The following is a 14,552-nucleotide window of genomic DNA, read 5'->3' as shown; positions in this document are numbered from 1 at the left end:
TAAAGTTGGTGTAATCATTCTTAAAAACAAAACAAAACATAATGCATTCCAGAGAGTGCATTATCTCTGCCATAGTACATCACTCCTCATGACCTCTTCTGTTGTCTGAGTTTATGCTGTAATGTTTTCAAAAGCCCTCACCCAAGAAACTAGAGCAAACCTTTTGCCTGTTACTAAAAATTTTCTAATGCATTAAGATTAGATGAGCATTGAATCTACAGACATGTGCCATACATTAGTGGTGCACACATTTAACCCCAGCACTCAGAGGGCAGAGGCAGGTGAGATCTCTGTGAGTTGGAGGCCAGCCTGGTCTACAGAGCGAGATTTAGGACAGGCTCCAAACTCCAGAGAAACCCTGTTTTAAAAAACAAAAAGACAAGAAAATTATAGACACGTATTGGTCGTTGTTAAAGTAAGTGGTAAGTGTATTGTGACTGTATGGGTTTTCAAAACTAAACATGAGGGCCAGGTATGTGGGTGTATTTCTATAATGCTACTTTGGAACCTGAGGTCAAGAGGATTGTGAGGTCAACACAGGCCAGAGCTGCATCTGAGAATCCTGTTTTGTAAAAAACCTATTACATTACACACACGCGTGCACGTGCACACACACACATACACACACACAGACACAAATTAGCAAGATGGCCCAGTGAGTAAAATCACTTGCCACCCAATGAAGCATATACACACAATGGTAATATTTTTTTTAAATCCCACTAAACTAAATAATCAAAGTTCTTGATTACTATATTAACATGTCTGAATTTTTAAAAAAAAATCTATAAGTGAGATTTTAATTTCTTTCAAAATTCATTTTGGGAGCCAACAATATTGTTCAGAGGTAAGTAAGGTAAAGGTACTAGACCACCTAGAACCCATGTAGTAGAAGGAGAGAACCCACAAGTTAGTCTAGCAACGCCAAAATTCTCCTGCCTCAGCCTTTTATTAACTGGAATTACAGGCCTACAGCACAAGTCTCTCTCATTTTTATTTGTTTTGGAAATGTGCTGTAATGTTTTGTATCAAGGGCCTAACCCAGGGCCTTTTACATGCTAAGCAGAAGTCTGCTACTGTTGGCTAGAGACAGAATACCAGTAGCATGGTACTTCAGTCTTTTTGTTTTTAAGTCTACTAATGAGCCATGTTTCTTTATTTTTTGTTGTTGTTTTGATATTTGATTTTTTGGTTTGTCTATTTATTGACTTAGTTTGTATGTTTTTTTGTTTTGTTTTTGTTTTTTCGAGACAGGGTTTCTCCGTAGCTTTTTGGTTCCTGTCCTGGAACTAGCTCTTGTAGACCAGGCTGGCCTCAAACTCACAGAGATCTGCCTGCCTCTGCCTCCCGAGTGCTGGGATTAAAGGCGTGCGCCACCACCGCCCAGCTAGTTTGTATGGTTTTGCAAGACAGGGTTTCCCTCTGTAACAGCCCTGACTGTCCTAGAACTCACTTTTAGATCAGACCGCCTTGAACTCCCAAGTGCTGGGTTTAAATACATGTGCCACCACTGTACTACCACACCTGCCCCATCCATCTGTGTGTTTTTATTGACATGTAACTATTATGCTGTGCAACAGATCTTGAAATTTATGCCTCTCTGAAGTTTCTTACCCTTTGATAACAACCCCTTTTACTGCTCTCCTCTATCCTATCCTCTGAAGACCATCTAGTTGCTTTTCCAAGAATTTCATTTACTAGTGGTTTTAAAAAAAAGTGAAACCATAGTAGTAATTTTCTTAAATCTATTTGGAGTGAAGTTATAAACATTAAAGGATATGTAGTCATTATTTTTTTTACTTTATTGCCAGTTTTAATTAGTAGTGATAGCATATTTTTGTTTTACAGGGTTTTGAAAGCTCAGTCTGATCACAGGTCTAGACATGAAGGTAAGTGCTCAACAAAGTTATTTGTATTTTTAAATTTAATTTTTAATATTTTATATTTAGTAACAATCACTCTCTCTTTCTTAAAACAGACCTGTATAATGTTTGTTTGTTTGTTTGTTTTAAGTTTCACATTATTCAATGTGGCTCTTGGTGAGCTGGGCTCATTGCTGCTCTTTAGTGAAATCTAGCCTTGCTGATAGTGATCATTTACAAGATTGGCTGAAGAAATTGACCCTCCTTATTCCTGAGGTATGGTGAAACATTAAAGATTGGTGCTTCTCCTTTTAAAACTTTTTGTATTAGTAAGATTGTTAAACAAGATCCCTAATGGTAAAGAAATGTTCATGATTATATTCGTTATTACATTACCTATTTACCTTAGATATAGAATGTTAATTTAAAAATGACTATTATATATTCTGTGTCATTACTTTTTGTCATTTTTAAAGTTTGTTCTGTTCTCACTGTTCCAGGTAGCCACTGTAACATCTAGGCAGATCACTTGGAATCTGTGAAATGTTCTGACTTAAATACTTTCATAAGTTGTTTCTGGTTCCAAAAATATTTTGTCCTGTAATTTATATTGTAAATAACATAATTATGAAAACCTTCTTTTATCCTAATTTTTCCTGTATATTTTTATATTCGTTTCTGCTTTATAGCCATAATTAGGCATTTGTTAACAAGATGTTAACATACATTGCCATAGAGCATTGACTACCTTGTATGGTTCTATGTTGTTTATGTACATATGTATCATCAGAATATTAAATTTACAGTATGTTGCTAGGGTTGCTGTTGTAGTAGATCACTTGCTCTTATACATGTAGCATGCAAAATTCTGCAGTCCTAAACAAAACATAAACCTTTCTAAAGAAGTAAACTGGCTTTGTGATCATGCTCACCTGTAATTCCAGCACTTGGAAGGTATAGACAAAAGGATAAGAACTTCTTGGCCAGTAGTTTTGTGTTACCATGGACAACCTGAAACCCTATTTCAAACAAACACTTTTTTAGAGTGTTTTTCTACAAAATTATCCTTCTTTCCTCTACTTTCTCTTCTCTCATTTCTTTATCCCCTTTACTTTTTTCTTTCCCATTTCTTTCCCTTCCTCTACACACACATATCCTTCTCTCTTGTTCATATATTTTTCCATCCCTCCTAACTGGTCTCAAACCCAAGGTTTTTCACATGGAAAACCTCTACTCTACTTCTGTATTACACTCCCAGGGATTCTGTTTATTTGTCTGTCTGTTTGAAAACAAGGTCTCATGTAACCCAGTCTGATCTCAAGATTGATAATGCAATTTAGGATAAGATTAAATTCTTGAGACAGTGTGGTCTCCAATTCATTGTGTAGGTGAGCATAATATTCCAATGATGGGATTGCAGGCCTGCTACATCAGGTACGTCACTACTGCCTGCTGGGTAAAATGCTGAGGATCAAATTCAAAGCAAACTCATTATCATTTGGGCTATATCCCTAGCCTGAGAATAGCTTTTTAATTCTCAAATTGTCCCTTTTTCCTCTTTAGACTGCAGTTCGTCATGAATCTTGCAATGGTCTTTATAAGTTATCTCTGTCAGGCCTAGATGGAGGAGACTCAATTCATCGATCTTTTCTTCTTTTGGCTGCCTCAACCTTGTTGAAATTCCTTCCTGATGCTCAAGCTCTCAAACCTCTAAGGGTAAAATTTTACCTTGCTGCAAATTTATTATTGTGTACTGTATTCTTGTAGTTAGCTCATGAATTTCTCGTTCTCCTTTCTCCGCTTCTGAAGTGCTGGCATTATAGGTTCACACTATGATGCCTGTTTAATCTTAACCTTTCTTATCGTCAACATTACATCTACTAACATGTATGTGATTTGATTTCAGCTTTGTGTTGTCTGTCATAAGAATGCTATTTTGGAAATACTGTTTATTCCTATCAAGTTGAAAAATTATGATGTAGCTTTCTTCCTGATTTAGCAACATATTTGATTTTTTTTTTTACTTTTTATTCCTCATGATATTTTCAAATTTTGAGGTTTTTTTTTTTTTTTAAATAAACCCAGTGTGACACTAACTTTGTAAAGGTTTTCACCACATAATAAATTCGGAGGGCTGTTAAAGTATTTTTAATAATATTGTGGGTTTTTTGTTTTGTTTTTGGGTTTTTTGAGACAGGGTTTCTCTGTAGCTTTGGAACCTATCCTGGAACTATGTCTTGTAGACCAGTCTGGCCTTGAACTCACAGAGATCCACCTGCCTCTGCCTCCTAAAAGCTGGGATTAAAGGCGTTCACCACCACCGCCTGGCTAGTATTTTGTTTTTTAAACTATTTATCTTTATTGTATGTGTATTGGTCTTTTGCCTGCATGCATGTCTGTATGATGTTGGCAGATCTTGAACTGGAGTTACAGACAGCTATGAGCTGCCATGTGGGTGCTGGGACTTGAACTCAAGTCCTCTGAAGAAGAGCCAGCGTTCTTAACCACAGAGCCATTTCTCCAGTTCCCATATTTTTAATAATTTATAAAACTGTTTACTGTAGCATTTGCATATGTTCCTTGATTGTGTCCTTTCTAGAAAATTGGAAATTGTTTTTCTTGTATTTTTGTTGTTGTTTTCTTTTTTTGTTTGTTTGTTTGTTTTGTTTTTGAGACGGGGTTTCATTCAAAACCCCAGTCTGAGTTTGAACTGAAGGATGTCTGCCAGCCTCTGACTGGCACCATCACTCCAAGTTTGAGATTGTTTTTCTAAAGTTGTCTTCTCTTTTAGGTACCTTAATAGTCTCATTTTCCTTTTCCTCTGATTTTATGATTTATTCATCTTTTCTTAGAGTTTGAATACTATTTATTTGTGTAGGCATTTAATTTCATAAAGCCTGTACTTGCTTAAGTACATTATACTTCTAAAAATGATTTCAAAGTGTAAAATTTGTTTTAATAGATAGATGATTATGAAGAAGAACCGATGTTAAAACCTGGATGTAAAGAATATTTTTGGTTGTTATGCAAATTAGTGGACAACATTCATATAAAGGATGCTAGTCAGGTATGTTCAGAAAATTACCTATTAATTTGTTAATGGATCCAAGTTATGCATGTGGATATTCTTGGTTTTACTTGTCCTTTCAGGAGAGGGCATGTTTATTAACATGTAAGTAGTGAATACTGACCTAACTTTTCTGTTACACTAATATTTCTGTGTTCTCTACTTTTTTTCTCATTTTTACTTTGATTTTAACTGTTAAAGTTTATCTTCATTTGTAAGCATCTGTAAGTACTCTTGACCAATCTAATATTTGTAAACTTTAATTGGAAAGTGAAATATGTATTGTAACCTCTTTACTTTCTAATTATCCCTGCTAGCATATGTGCAGTGCCCATAGAGGCCAGGAGAGGACAGCTTAGTCGCTATTGCTCTGGTTCTCTTTGTGCAGTCATTCATATCAGATATTTATATTACGAATTCATAACAGTAGCAAAATTACAGTTATGAAATAGAAACAATATCTATGCTTGGGAAGGTCACCACAAAATGATGAACTGTATTAAAGAGTCTCAGCATTAGAATATTGAGAACCACTCTAGGCCCTAGAGCTTCAGTTTCAGATGATGGTGTGCTTTCTTATTGTAGGTCCTGGGGACCAAACTGTGGTCCTCTGGAAGAACATCATGTTTACTTCACCCCGGAGCCATGGCTCCAGGCATGAAATTTGTATTTTTTAGTTTCACGTCTGTGTCTGTCCACCGGTTTGCCTGCCTGTTTGTCTTTTGGGGTTTGTTTGTTTTTTGAGGCAGAGTTTCTCTGTAGCTTTGAAGCCTGCCCTGGAATTCTCTTTGTAGACCAAGCTGGTCTCAAACTCATAGAGATCTGCCTCCTGAGTGCTAGGATTAAAGGGATCACTGCCCAGCTTTTATTTATGTATCTTTTTATTTTTATAATAACATGTGAGTTTAGAGTCCTGATATGTAAAATGAAAAGTTTATGTAACTATGTGAATATCAAATACTTTTTTTTTCCCCCCGAGACAGGGTTTCTCTGTGGTTTTGGAGCCTGTCCTGGAACTAACTCTTGTAGACCAGGCTGGTCTCGAACTCACCGAGATCCACCTGCCTCTGCCTCCCAAGTGCTGGGATTAAAGGCGTGAGCCACCACCACCCGGAATCTGGCATTATCATTTACTTGTGTTAATGAACACGTTTTAATTCTAGTCAAAGTAATTTTCTCTTAGAGCTTCAGTTTCTTTGAGAGCTCTCTTAGATTAAGTTCTATTTATGAAATCTTTTTGTTTCTTTAGTTATAAATTAACTGTTGTTTATTATTAAGGCTTAGGTCAAAGATGTTAACAATAGAAACAGTCGGTTAGAACTGTGAACAATATACAGTTTCATACATCACTAGCCTATATATAATTTACGTCTTGATAAATTTTGTTTAAAAAAAGCTTTAGTATGATCTCAGTTGATTACTGGTTTATCATAATTTACTGCTGTGGCTATCATAATCTATCTTTGGTGTGTGTGTGTTTTTTTTTAAGATAGGACTTGTCTCTGGAGCTCGCCCTGTAGACCAGGCTAGCCTTGAACTCATAGAGATCCATCTGCCTCTGCCTCCCAAGACCTGAAAGCAAAGGAGTGTACCATTATCTCCTTGCTTATCATAATTTTTTTTTTTTTTTTTTTGATGGGACTGTTAGTGGTACTTTTTTTTTTTTTGGTTTTTCAAGACAGGGTTTCTCTGTGGTTTTGGAGCCTGTCCTGGAACTAGCTCTGTAGACTAGGCTGGTCTCAAACTCACAGAGATCCGCCTGCCTCTGCCTCCCAAGTGCTGGGATTAAAGGTGTGCGCCACCATCTCCCGGCTTAGTGGTACATTTAAAATGATAGTTTTTTAAAAAATTTATATCATTTGGAAGAATAGGTACCTTGAGTGTATAACTTAATTTGCAAAATACAACTTCTATTACATATAAGGAAATAATTTGTTTTTCTAATCTGTTTAACACCAAAAATAAAAGCCTTATTTGAATTTTGTATTTTTTTTTTGTCTTAAGACAACACTCCTCGATTTAGATGCTTTGGCAAGACATTTGGCTGACTGTATTCGCAGGTAAAGTCTGATACAGAATTAACAATTACATTACTGAGCAAAGATAAAGAATACCTTTGTTTTATCTTTTGCTTGTGATCTTTCTTTTAATAGTAGGGAGATCCTTGATCACCTAGATGGTAGTATAGAAGATGATGGGCTTTCGGGACTTCTAAGGCTTGCAACAAGTGTTATTAAACACAAACCACCTTTCAAGTTTTCAAGAGAAGGACAGGTATGCTTCAAAATACATGCATGAAATACAACTGAAGTTTCTTTTTACATTGTTTGTGTTTTGTTGTTTTGGAGCAATATATCCAAACAAAGCTTGCTAGAGCTTTATGATGAAGTTTGAGTAAATTAACCACATTGGTCCTAGAGTTTAAAAGATGAGGTTTGGCAGCAAATGCCTTTATTCTCTGAGCAAGTTGTAGGCCCTCTATGTACATTTAAGAAATATTGTTTATATAATAATTATAGTGGGAAGAGTTATGTTTTGGTATTTTTTTGTTGCTGTGGTTTTTTGGTTGCTTTGAAATTATGGTAACCCAGGCTGGCTTTAAACACTTTTGTTATTCTCTGTGGCTAAGGATGGATTTAAACTCATGATCTTCCTACCTCTACCTCCTAAGTGCTGGTAATAGTGGCATGAGCTAGTATGGTTTTTCAGTTTTTTCTGCATTGCATTGTGGTTTCTTACCGAATATTATTTTAAATATTGAGGCAGGGTGTGGTGGCACACACATTTAATCAATCCCAGCACTTTGCTGGTAGAGACAGGTAGGACTTTGAGTTTGAAGTCCTTGTGCTTAGACAGTGAGTTTCAGGTCAGCCAGGGCTACATAGAGAGACCTGTCTCCAAAGCTCAAAACCAAACAGAACAATTCTCTCAAGTTGCAGGTTGAAGGAGTTCTTCTATTTCAGTTAGTTAGTTACTCGCTTTTTCTAGTGGGCTCAGGATAAAGAAAATAAAAATGTTCACTTAAGCATTTACTGGCTCAGTATTTCTGTTAAAATACTTTGATCACAGGCCTTAAGTATATTTTTTCAAGATCTCTATAGCAGTAGAGCTCATTTTCTTGTTATGTAAGTTGGTTGGCAAAGGTAGTTTGTTTAAAGTCAGTTTTTATCAAATTCAGATTTGCTCTTGGAATGTTTGTTTTCTTCACGTAAACATGTTGCTTTGTTTCTCCGTGACGATAATCTCACTTCTGAATCCTAAAATAAACAAAAATCATGTCATCTGTATGAAATAAAACTCAAATCACTTTGCATACTTTTTAGTCAACCTTGGTTTTTTTGTTTGTTTGTTTGTTTTTGTTTTTTGTATATCCAGAAAGTAAGTTTTACATTCTTTGAAAATAGTAAGAAGAGGACAACATGGAAAATATTTGTCCTTTTGTTTTCTTTTGGGTTTTTTGTTGTTGTTGTTGTTGTTTTTTATCACTGTGACTGAGTTTCCAATACCACCACAGGTTGACTCTTTAGTTCTCACAGGCCTAAGCAATGGGCTCATGACTAGTTTTTATTAGAGTAGAATTGATTGATTGATTAATTAATTATTAGAGTGGAATTAATTCTCCCAGTGGTTACTGCTGCAAAGCATATCTCCTACGTTTCCAGTGACTGAAATTCAAGATTACTCAAAAGAAAGCTTTATGTAGTTAGTAAGTACAGTGAGCCACTTCTGTCTTTTAGGCAAAGTCTGATATTACAAGTCAAGATTTCAGACTTCAGCCAAAAGGCAGTCTTTTTTTTTTGTTTTGTTTTTTGTTTTTTGTTTTTTGTTTTTCGAGACAGGGTTTCTCTGCAGTTTTGAAGCCTGTCCTGGAACTAGCTCTTGTAGACCAGGTTGGTCTCGAACTCACAGAGATCCGCCTGCCTCTGCCTCCCGAGTGCAAAAGGCAGTCTTATTAAAGAGTGATGATACTTGCATCTTCATATAGTACAGTTTTTCTGCTTAGTACTCTGTGAGGTATTATACCCCAGGCTAAATGGTAATGTTTGGGTAATAAGAGACAATTAGATAAAAGAGCAAAGGAAAAATAAATAGAAAAGATTAAGTGAATATGAGATTTCTTTCCCAGCTGAGGAACTTTCAGAAGTTGATGGCTGGTGATGGAGGGATGGCCTTTACCCATGTCCACAGGAACAGCATTATTGGTTTCAGTGGGGGTATTAAAATGAAAAGAGAGAAAGAATATAAAATTGGGCAGGGTACATGTTGCAAGACGAGTAAACATTGATTAGGGTAGAGAGGGGAGTAAGATTATGATCATAATATATTTATATAGATATGTAGTTCTCAGAGAATAAATTTTAAAATTTTTTTATGAATAGAAAAGATAGTCTGACCGGGCAGTGGTGGCTCACGCCTTTAATCCCAGCACCTGGGAGGCAGAGGCAGGTGGATCTCTGTGAGTTCGAAGCCAGCCTGGTCTACAGAGCTAGTTCGAGGACAGGCCCCAAAGCTACAGAGAAACCCTGTCTCGAAAAACCAAATAAATAAAATGCAAGAAGAAAAGATAATCTGGTCGAGTTCCTCTTTGAGAAGCTGATAGCCATGCTCTTGGGTGTGTCTTTTTTTCCCCCAAGCACCTCTTTTTCTTTTAATTTAATACAGTATTTTAGTCTGTATTAAAATGTGCTTCGACTCCACTTCATAACTAAAACATTGCACAGTTTGAATTTAGGAGAAAAGTTTGTTGTAAATGAAGATCTGAAAACTGATTCCATTAAAACAATTTAGATCCATCTCATGGTAAAACATGTTTCTACTATTCACAAAATTAAGAAGTGGTTGTAAAGTCATGTCTTTCTTTCCAACTGTGGTATTTGCCACAATTCAGACAACTAGTGAGGTTCTTAATGTTTGGGATTTTTGTGCTGTGGCCTTTGAGGAGTGGCCGTCCCGCAGTGTGGGTGAAGTGCTGTATGCTATTACCCAGATGGAGAAACACCTATAGGACTTGGCAAATAGGAAATAAGAAGGCCTAATAGAAACTTTTTGTAATTTCCAAATGAAATCAACAGTAGTACATGAATAAGGATAACTGTGAAATTTGAAGAGTGGGGAAGAGTAATAGGTGGTCCCTTCTATTTTCCTCACAAAAAATAACATTAAGTTTTTCAGATGATACATAATACTATCAAACTTTTTTTGTTATTTTATTTTGTTTAATTGAGACAAGGGTTTCCCTGTAGCCTTGGAGCCTATCCTGGAAACTTACTCTGTACGCTAGGCTGGCCTTTTACTCACTGAGATCGGCCTGCCTCCCCCTTCCAAGTGCTGAGATTAAAGGCGTGTGCCACCACTGCCTGACTATGAACTTTGAACTAATATTTTAGTAAATTATAGTTAGTCCTTATCCATTTTATTTTGTGTGTTACTGTATTTGGAATATAATTGATATCCAAGTTATGTAACACCTGTTTTCTTCTTGTCCCCTAGGAATTTTTAAGAGATATCTTCAATCTTCTGTTTTTGTTGCCCAGTCTAAAGGACCGACGGCAGCCAAAGTGCAAATCACACTCTTCAAGGGCCGCTGCGTATGATTTGTTGGTAGAGATGGTAAAAGGGTCTGTTGAGAACTACAGGCTAATACACAACTGGGTGATGGCACAGCACATGCAGTGTGAGCATTCTTTTCATTGCATCTTTATGAGACTCACCCTGAAAATCTAGGGGGATTGTTTAATGAATCCACTTTCTACATATTTTATGACACACACATTGTTGATATGTGTCATAAAATATGTAGAAAGTGGATTCATTTGTTTTAAATAGAAAAATGTAGAAAACCTTTAGATAGTTTAAATAATTGGACCTTCTTTGCATCTAATAATGTAATACCAAGTAAAATATAGCATTGATGGTTCTTTTAAATTTTACATAATTAATATTTTAAGTTATAATATTCTATATATCTTAATTAGGTAATTAATGGAAGTAGTAACTTCCAATCAAATCAAGATATGTTTAAGTTTGTTTGGGGGCATCTTCTCTTCCCTCTTGTATCAGCAGCCCATGCACCTTATAAATGGGATTACTGGCCTCATGAGGATGTGCGTGCAGAATGCCGATTTGTTGGCTTGACTAACCTTGGAGCTACTTGTTATTTGGCATCCACAATTCAGCAACTTTATATGATACCTGAGGCAAGGCAAGCTGTCTTCACTGCTAAGGTAGAGTTTCGAATTGTAAACCAAATATGTATTCCTAAAAATTAATTAATTTAATATAACCATATATTACTTAATACCAAGAACATATAAAATATGTCATGGCTAACTATTTTAGTGTATTTTAATTTTACTTACAACTTACCTGAAGTTTCATTACGTGGAAATAATTTGTTTCAATGTGCAGCATAGGTTGGACTTTATATGCTTACTATGCACAGGTAATACTGTATTTCAGTTAAAACAAATACAGATTTTAATCACATAAAAATAAGTAAAACACTCGAACAAGCAAAGTAATATTAGATAACTGAGTTTGTTTCCTTTATTCCAAGACAAAAATAAATAAGTTTGTGAACCTGCTTTGAGTTGCTTGTGCTTCGTGGGTTTTGTGTTTTTACATCTGATTTTATACTTTGTTGGTGAATGGCCTTTATGTATTTTTTCCTTTTTCTATAATGTGGTATAGACCTTGTTTGAATCCTTTAATCTGTTTTACTCTTCAAGTTATCCAATGTATATTATACTCATATGAAGTTCGCTTTTTACATTTAGTTATGTTGGATTTCAAAATATGATGTGCATATAGATTGATGATAGTTAAAAGTAGTTCTATGATGGGTTTACTTTGTAGAAAGTCTTGTAACTAAATTGGTTGGACCCATCTAAATTGTCTTCTAAAAGCAGTAGTTACCAAAGAATCATGTTTTTAGCGATTCTCTCCCCGCCCCATGACTTTGTTATACCTCTTGGTAGTATTGTTCATATTAGTGAACACCTTAAACTTTTAGTATTGTCAGTAATGAGCAACAACAGAAAGAACACAAGATGTGCTTATTTTAAGTAGATCTAAGTAACCTTTTCAGTTAAAAACCAAACCTCAGGACTAAAGATGGATATCATTTTCTGTTCTTCCAAATGACAAAAGTTCATTTCTCAGCACTCACCCATGTCAGGCTGCTCATAGCTATCTGTAATTCTCACTCTAACGGGTCCTACACCCTCTTCTGGCTTCCACAGGCACATGAACACACAACAGAATAAAATATAAAATAATTCATTCCTCCTTTTAATTGAATTTTGATCTACATAACATTTTTTATTTATTGAGTTCTACATTTTTCTCTGTTCCCCTCCCAGCTTCTTTCCTTCTCCCTTCAACCCTCCCCCAAGGTTCCCATGATCCCAATTTACTCCGGCGATGTCTTTTTCTACTTTCTACTTCCCATGTAGATTAAATCTATGTAAGTCTCTCTTAGTGCCCGCGTTGTTCTCTGGGATTGTGATCTGTAGGCTGGCTTTCTCTGCTTTATGTTTAAAAACCACCTATGAGTGAGTACATGTGATAATTGTCTTTCTGTGTCTGGGTTACCTCACTCAAAATAATGTTTTCTAGCTCCATCCATTTTCCTGCAAAATTCAAGATGTCGTTATTTTTTTCTGCTGTGTAGTACTCCATCGTGTAAATGTACCACATTTTTCTGATCCATTCTTCAATCAAGGGGCATTTAGGTTGTTTCCAGGTTCTGGCTATGAAAAACAGAGCTGCTATAAACATTGTTGAGCACATGTCCTTGTGGTCCGATTGAGTATCCTTTGGATATATACCCCAAAGTGGTATTACTGGGTCTTGAGGAAGGTTGTTTCCTAATTTCCTGAGAAATGGCCACACTGACATCCAAAGGGTTTGAACCAGCTTGCATTCCCACCAGCAATGCAGAGGTGTTCCCTTTCCCCCACAACCTCTTCAGCATAAGTTGTCATCAGTGTTTTTGATCTTGGCCATTCTTTCAGGTGTAAGGTGGAATCTCAGAGATGTTTTGATTTGCATTTCTCTGATGGCTAAGGATGTTGAACATTTCCTTACATGTCTTTAAGCCATTTTAGATTCCTCTGTTGAGAGTTCTCTGTTTAGGTTTGTACTTTTTTTTGGGGGGGGGGGATTTTCGAGACAGGGTTTCTCTGTAGCTTTTTTTGGTTCCTGTCCTGGAACTAGCTCTTCTAGACCAGGCTGGCCTCGAACTCACAGAGATCCGCCTGCCTCTGCCTCCCGAGTGCTGGGATTAAAGGCGTGCGCCACCACCATCCGGCTTGTAATCCTTTTTTTTTGGTTTTTCGAGACAGGGTTTCTCTGTGGTTTTGGAGCCTATCCTGGAACTAGCTCTTGTAGACCAGGCTGTTCTCGAACTCACAGAGATCCGTCCGCCTTTGTCTCCCGAGTGCTGGGATTACACCACCGCCCGGCTTGTAATCCATTTTTAAATTGGATTATGTGATCTTTTGGTGTCTAATTTCTTGAGTTCTTTGTATATTTTGGAGATCAGACCTCTGTCTGGTGTGGGGTTAGTGAATATCTTTTCCCGTTCTGTAGGCTGTCTTTTTTTCTTGTTGACTGTGTCCTTTGCTTTATAGAAGCCTTTTCAGTTTCAGGAGGTCCCATTTATTAATTGTTTCTCTCAGTGTCTGTGCTGCTGGGGTTATATTTAGGAAGTGGTTCCCTGTGCCATTGCGTTCAAGTGTACTTTCCACTTTCTCTTCTATAAGGTTCAGTGTGGCCAGCTTTATGTTGAGGTCTTCGATCCATTTGGACTTGAGTTTTGTGCATGGTGATAGATACGGGTCTATTTTCATTCTTCTACATGTTGATATCCAATTATGCCAGCACCACTTGTTAAATATGCTTTCTTTTTTCTATTTGATGTTTTTAGCTTCTTTATGAAAGATCAGGTGTTCGAAGATGTGTGAATTGATATCCGGATCTTCTATTCGGTTTCATTGGTTCTCCCTGTCTGTTCTTATCCCAATACCAGGCTGTTTTCAGTACTGTAGCTCTATAGCAGAGTTTGAAGTCGGGATTGTGATGCCTCCAGAAGTTCTTTTATTGTACAGGATTATTGTTTTGGCTATCCTGTGTTTTTTGCTTTTCCAAATGAAGTTGAGTACTGTTCTTTCGAGGTCTTTGAAGAATTTTGCCGGGATTTTCATGGGCAGAGTGTTGTGTCTGTAGATTGTTTTTGGTAAGATTATTTGGATTATTTGTTCTTTTGGTTCCCAATTTCTTGAGTTCTTTGTATATTTTGGAGATCAGCCCTCTGTCTGGTCTGGGGATAGTGAAAATCTTTTCCCATTCTCTAGGCTGTCGTTTTGTCTTGTTGACCGTTTCCTTTTCTTTACAGAAGCTTATAAAAGCAATTTTTAAAAAGATCTCTTTATCGCTGTTGCTGTGGCTCTTGCTCTCTTTTGCTGTTCTGATACCCGTCATAATAGCCTGTATTTAGTGTAATGGAAAAATAGTCTGATATTTCTAAGACACAGTGGTAATGAAAGAGTGAAATGTGAGGTGTTGTCTCGCATAGAGCTGAAAGGAAAAAGAGAGGAATAAAGAGATCATTGTAGTTCCGC

At 36.5% G+C, this 14,552-nt stretch overlaps 1 protein-coding gene across 3 annotated transcripts in view; it reads left to right on the top strand.

Annotated features, from left to right (window-relative positions):
• Usp34 (ubiquitin specific peptidase 34) overlaps positions 1–14,552 on the top strand; it is a 193,680-nt gene that overhangs the window by 123,523 nt on the left and 55,605 nt on the right. For all 3 annotated transcript variants that reach the window (XM_057771237.1, XM_057771236.1, XM_057771235.1), the window contains 8 exons: positions 1,849–1,889; positions 2,014–2,138; positions 3,426–3,578; positions 4,825–4,929; positions 6,934–6,989; positions 7,083–7,203; positions 10,420–10,603; positions 10,993–11,153. In XM_057771237.1, coding sequence (XP_057627220.1) covers positions 1,849–1,889; positions 2,014–2,138; positions 3,426–3,578; positions 4,825–4,929; positions 6,934–6,989; positions 7,083–7,203; positions 10,420–10,603; positions 10,993–11,153 — 946 coding nt within the window. The remainder of the gene's footprint in view (positions 1–1,848; positions 1,890–2,013; positions 2,139–3,425; positions 3,579–4,824; positions 4,930–6,933; positions 6,990–7,082; positions 7,204–10,419; positions 10,604–10,992; positions 11,154–14,552) is intronic.

This window comes from Chionomys nivalis, chromosome 6, assembly GCF_950005125.1.
Source record: "Chionomys nivalis chromosome 6, mChiNiv1.1, whole genome shotgun sequence".
In the NCBI taxonomy this organism is placed as follows: domain Eukaryota; kingdom Metazoa; phylum Chordata; class Mammalia; order Rodentia; family Cricetidae; genus Chionomys; species Chionomys nivalis.
The sequence above is the reverse complement of the archived record's forward strand: the minus strand, read 5'-3'. Positions and strand labels throughout refer to the sequence as shown.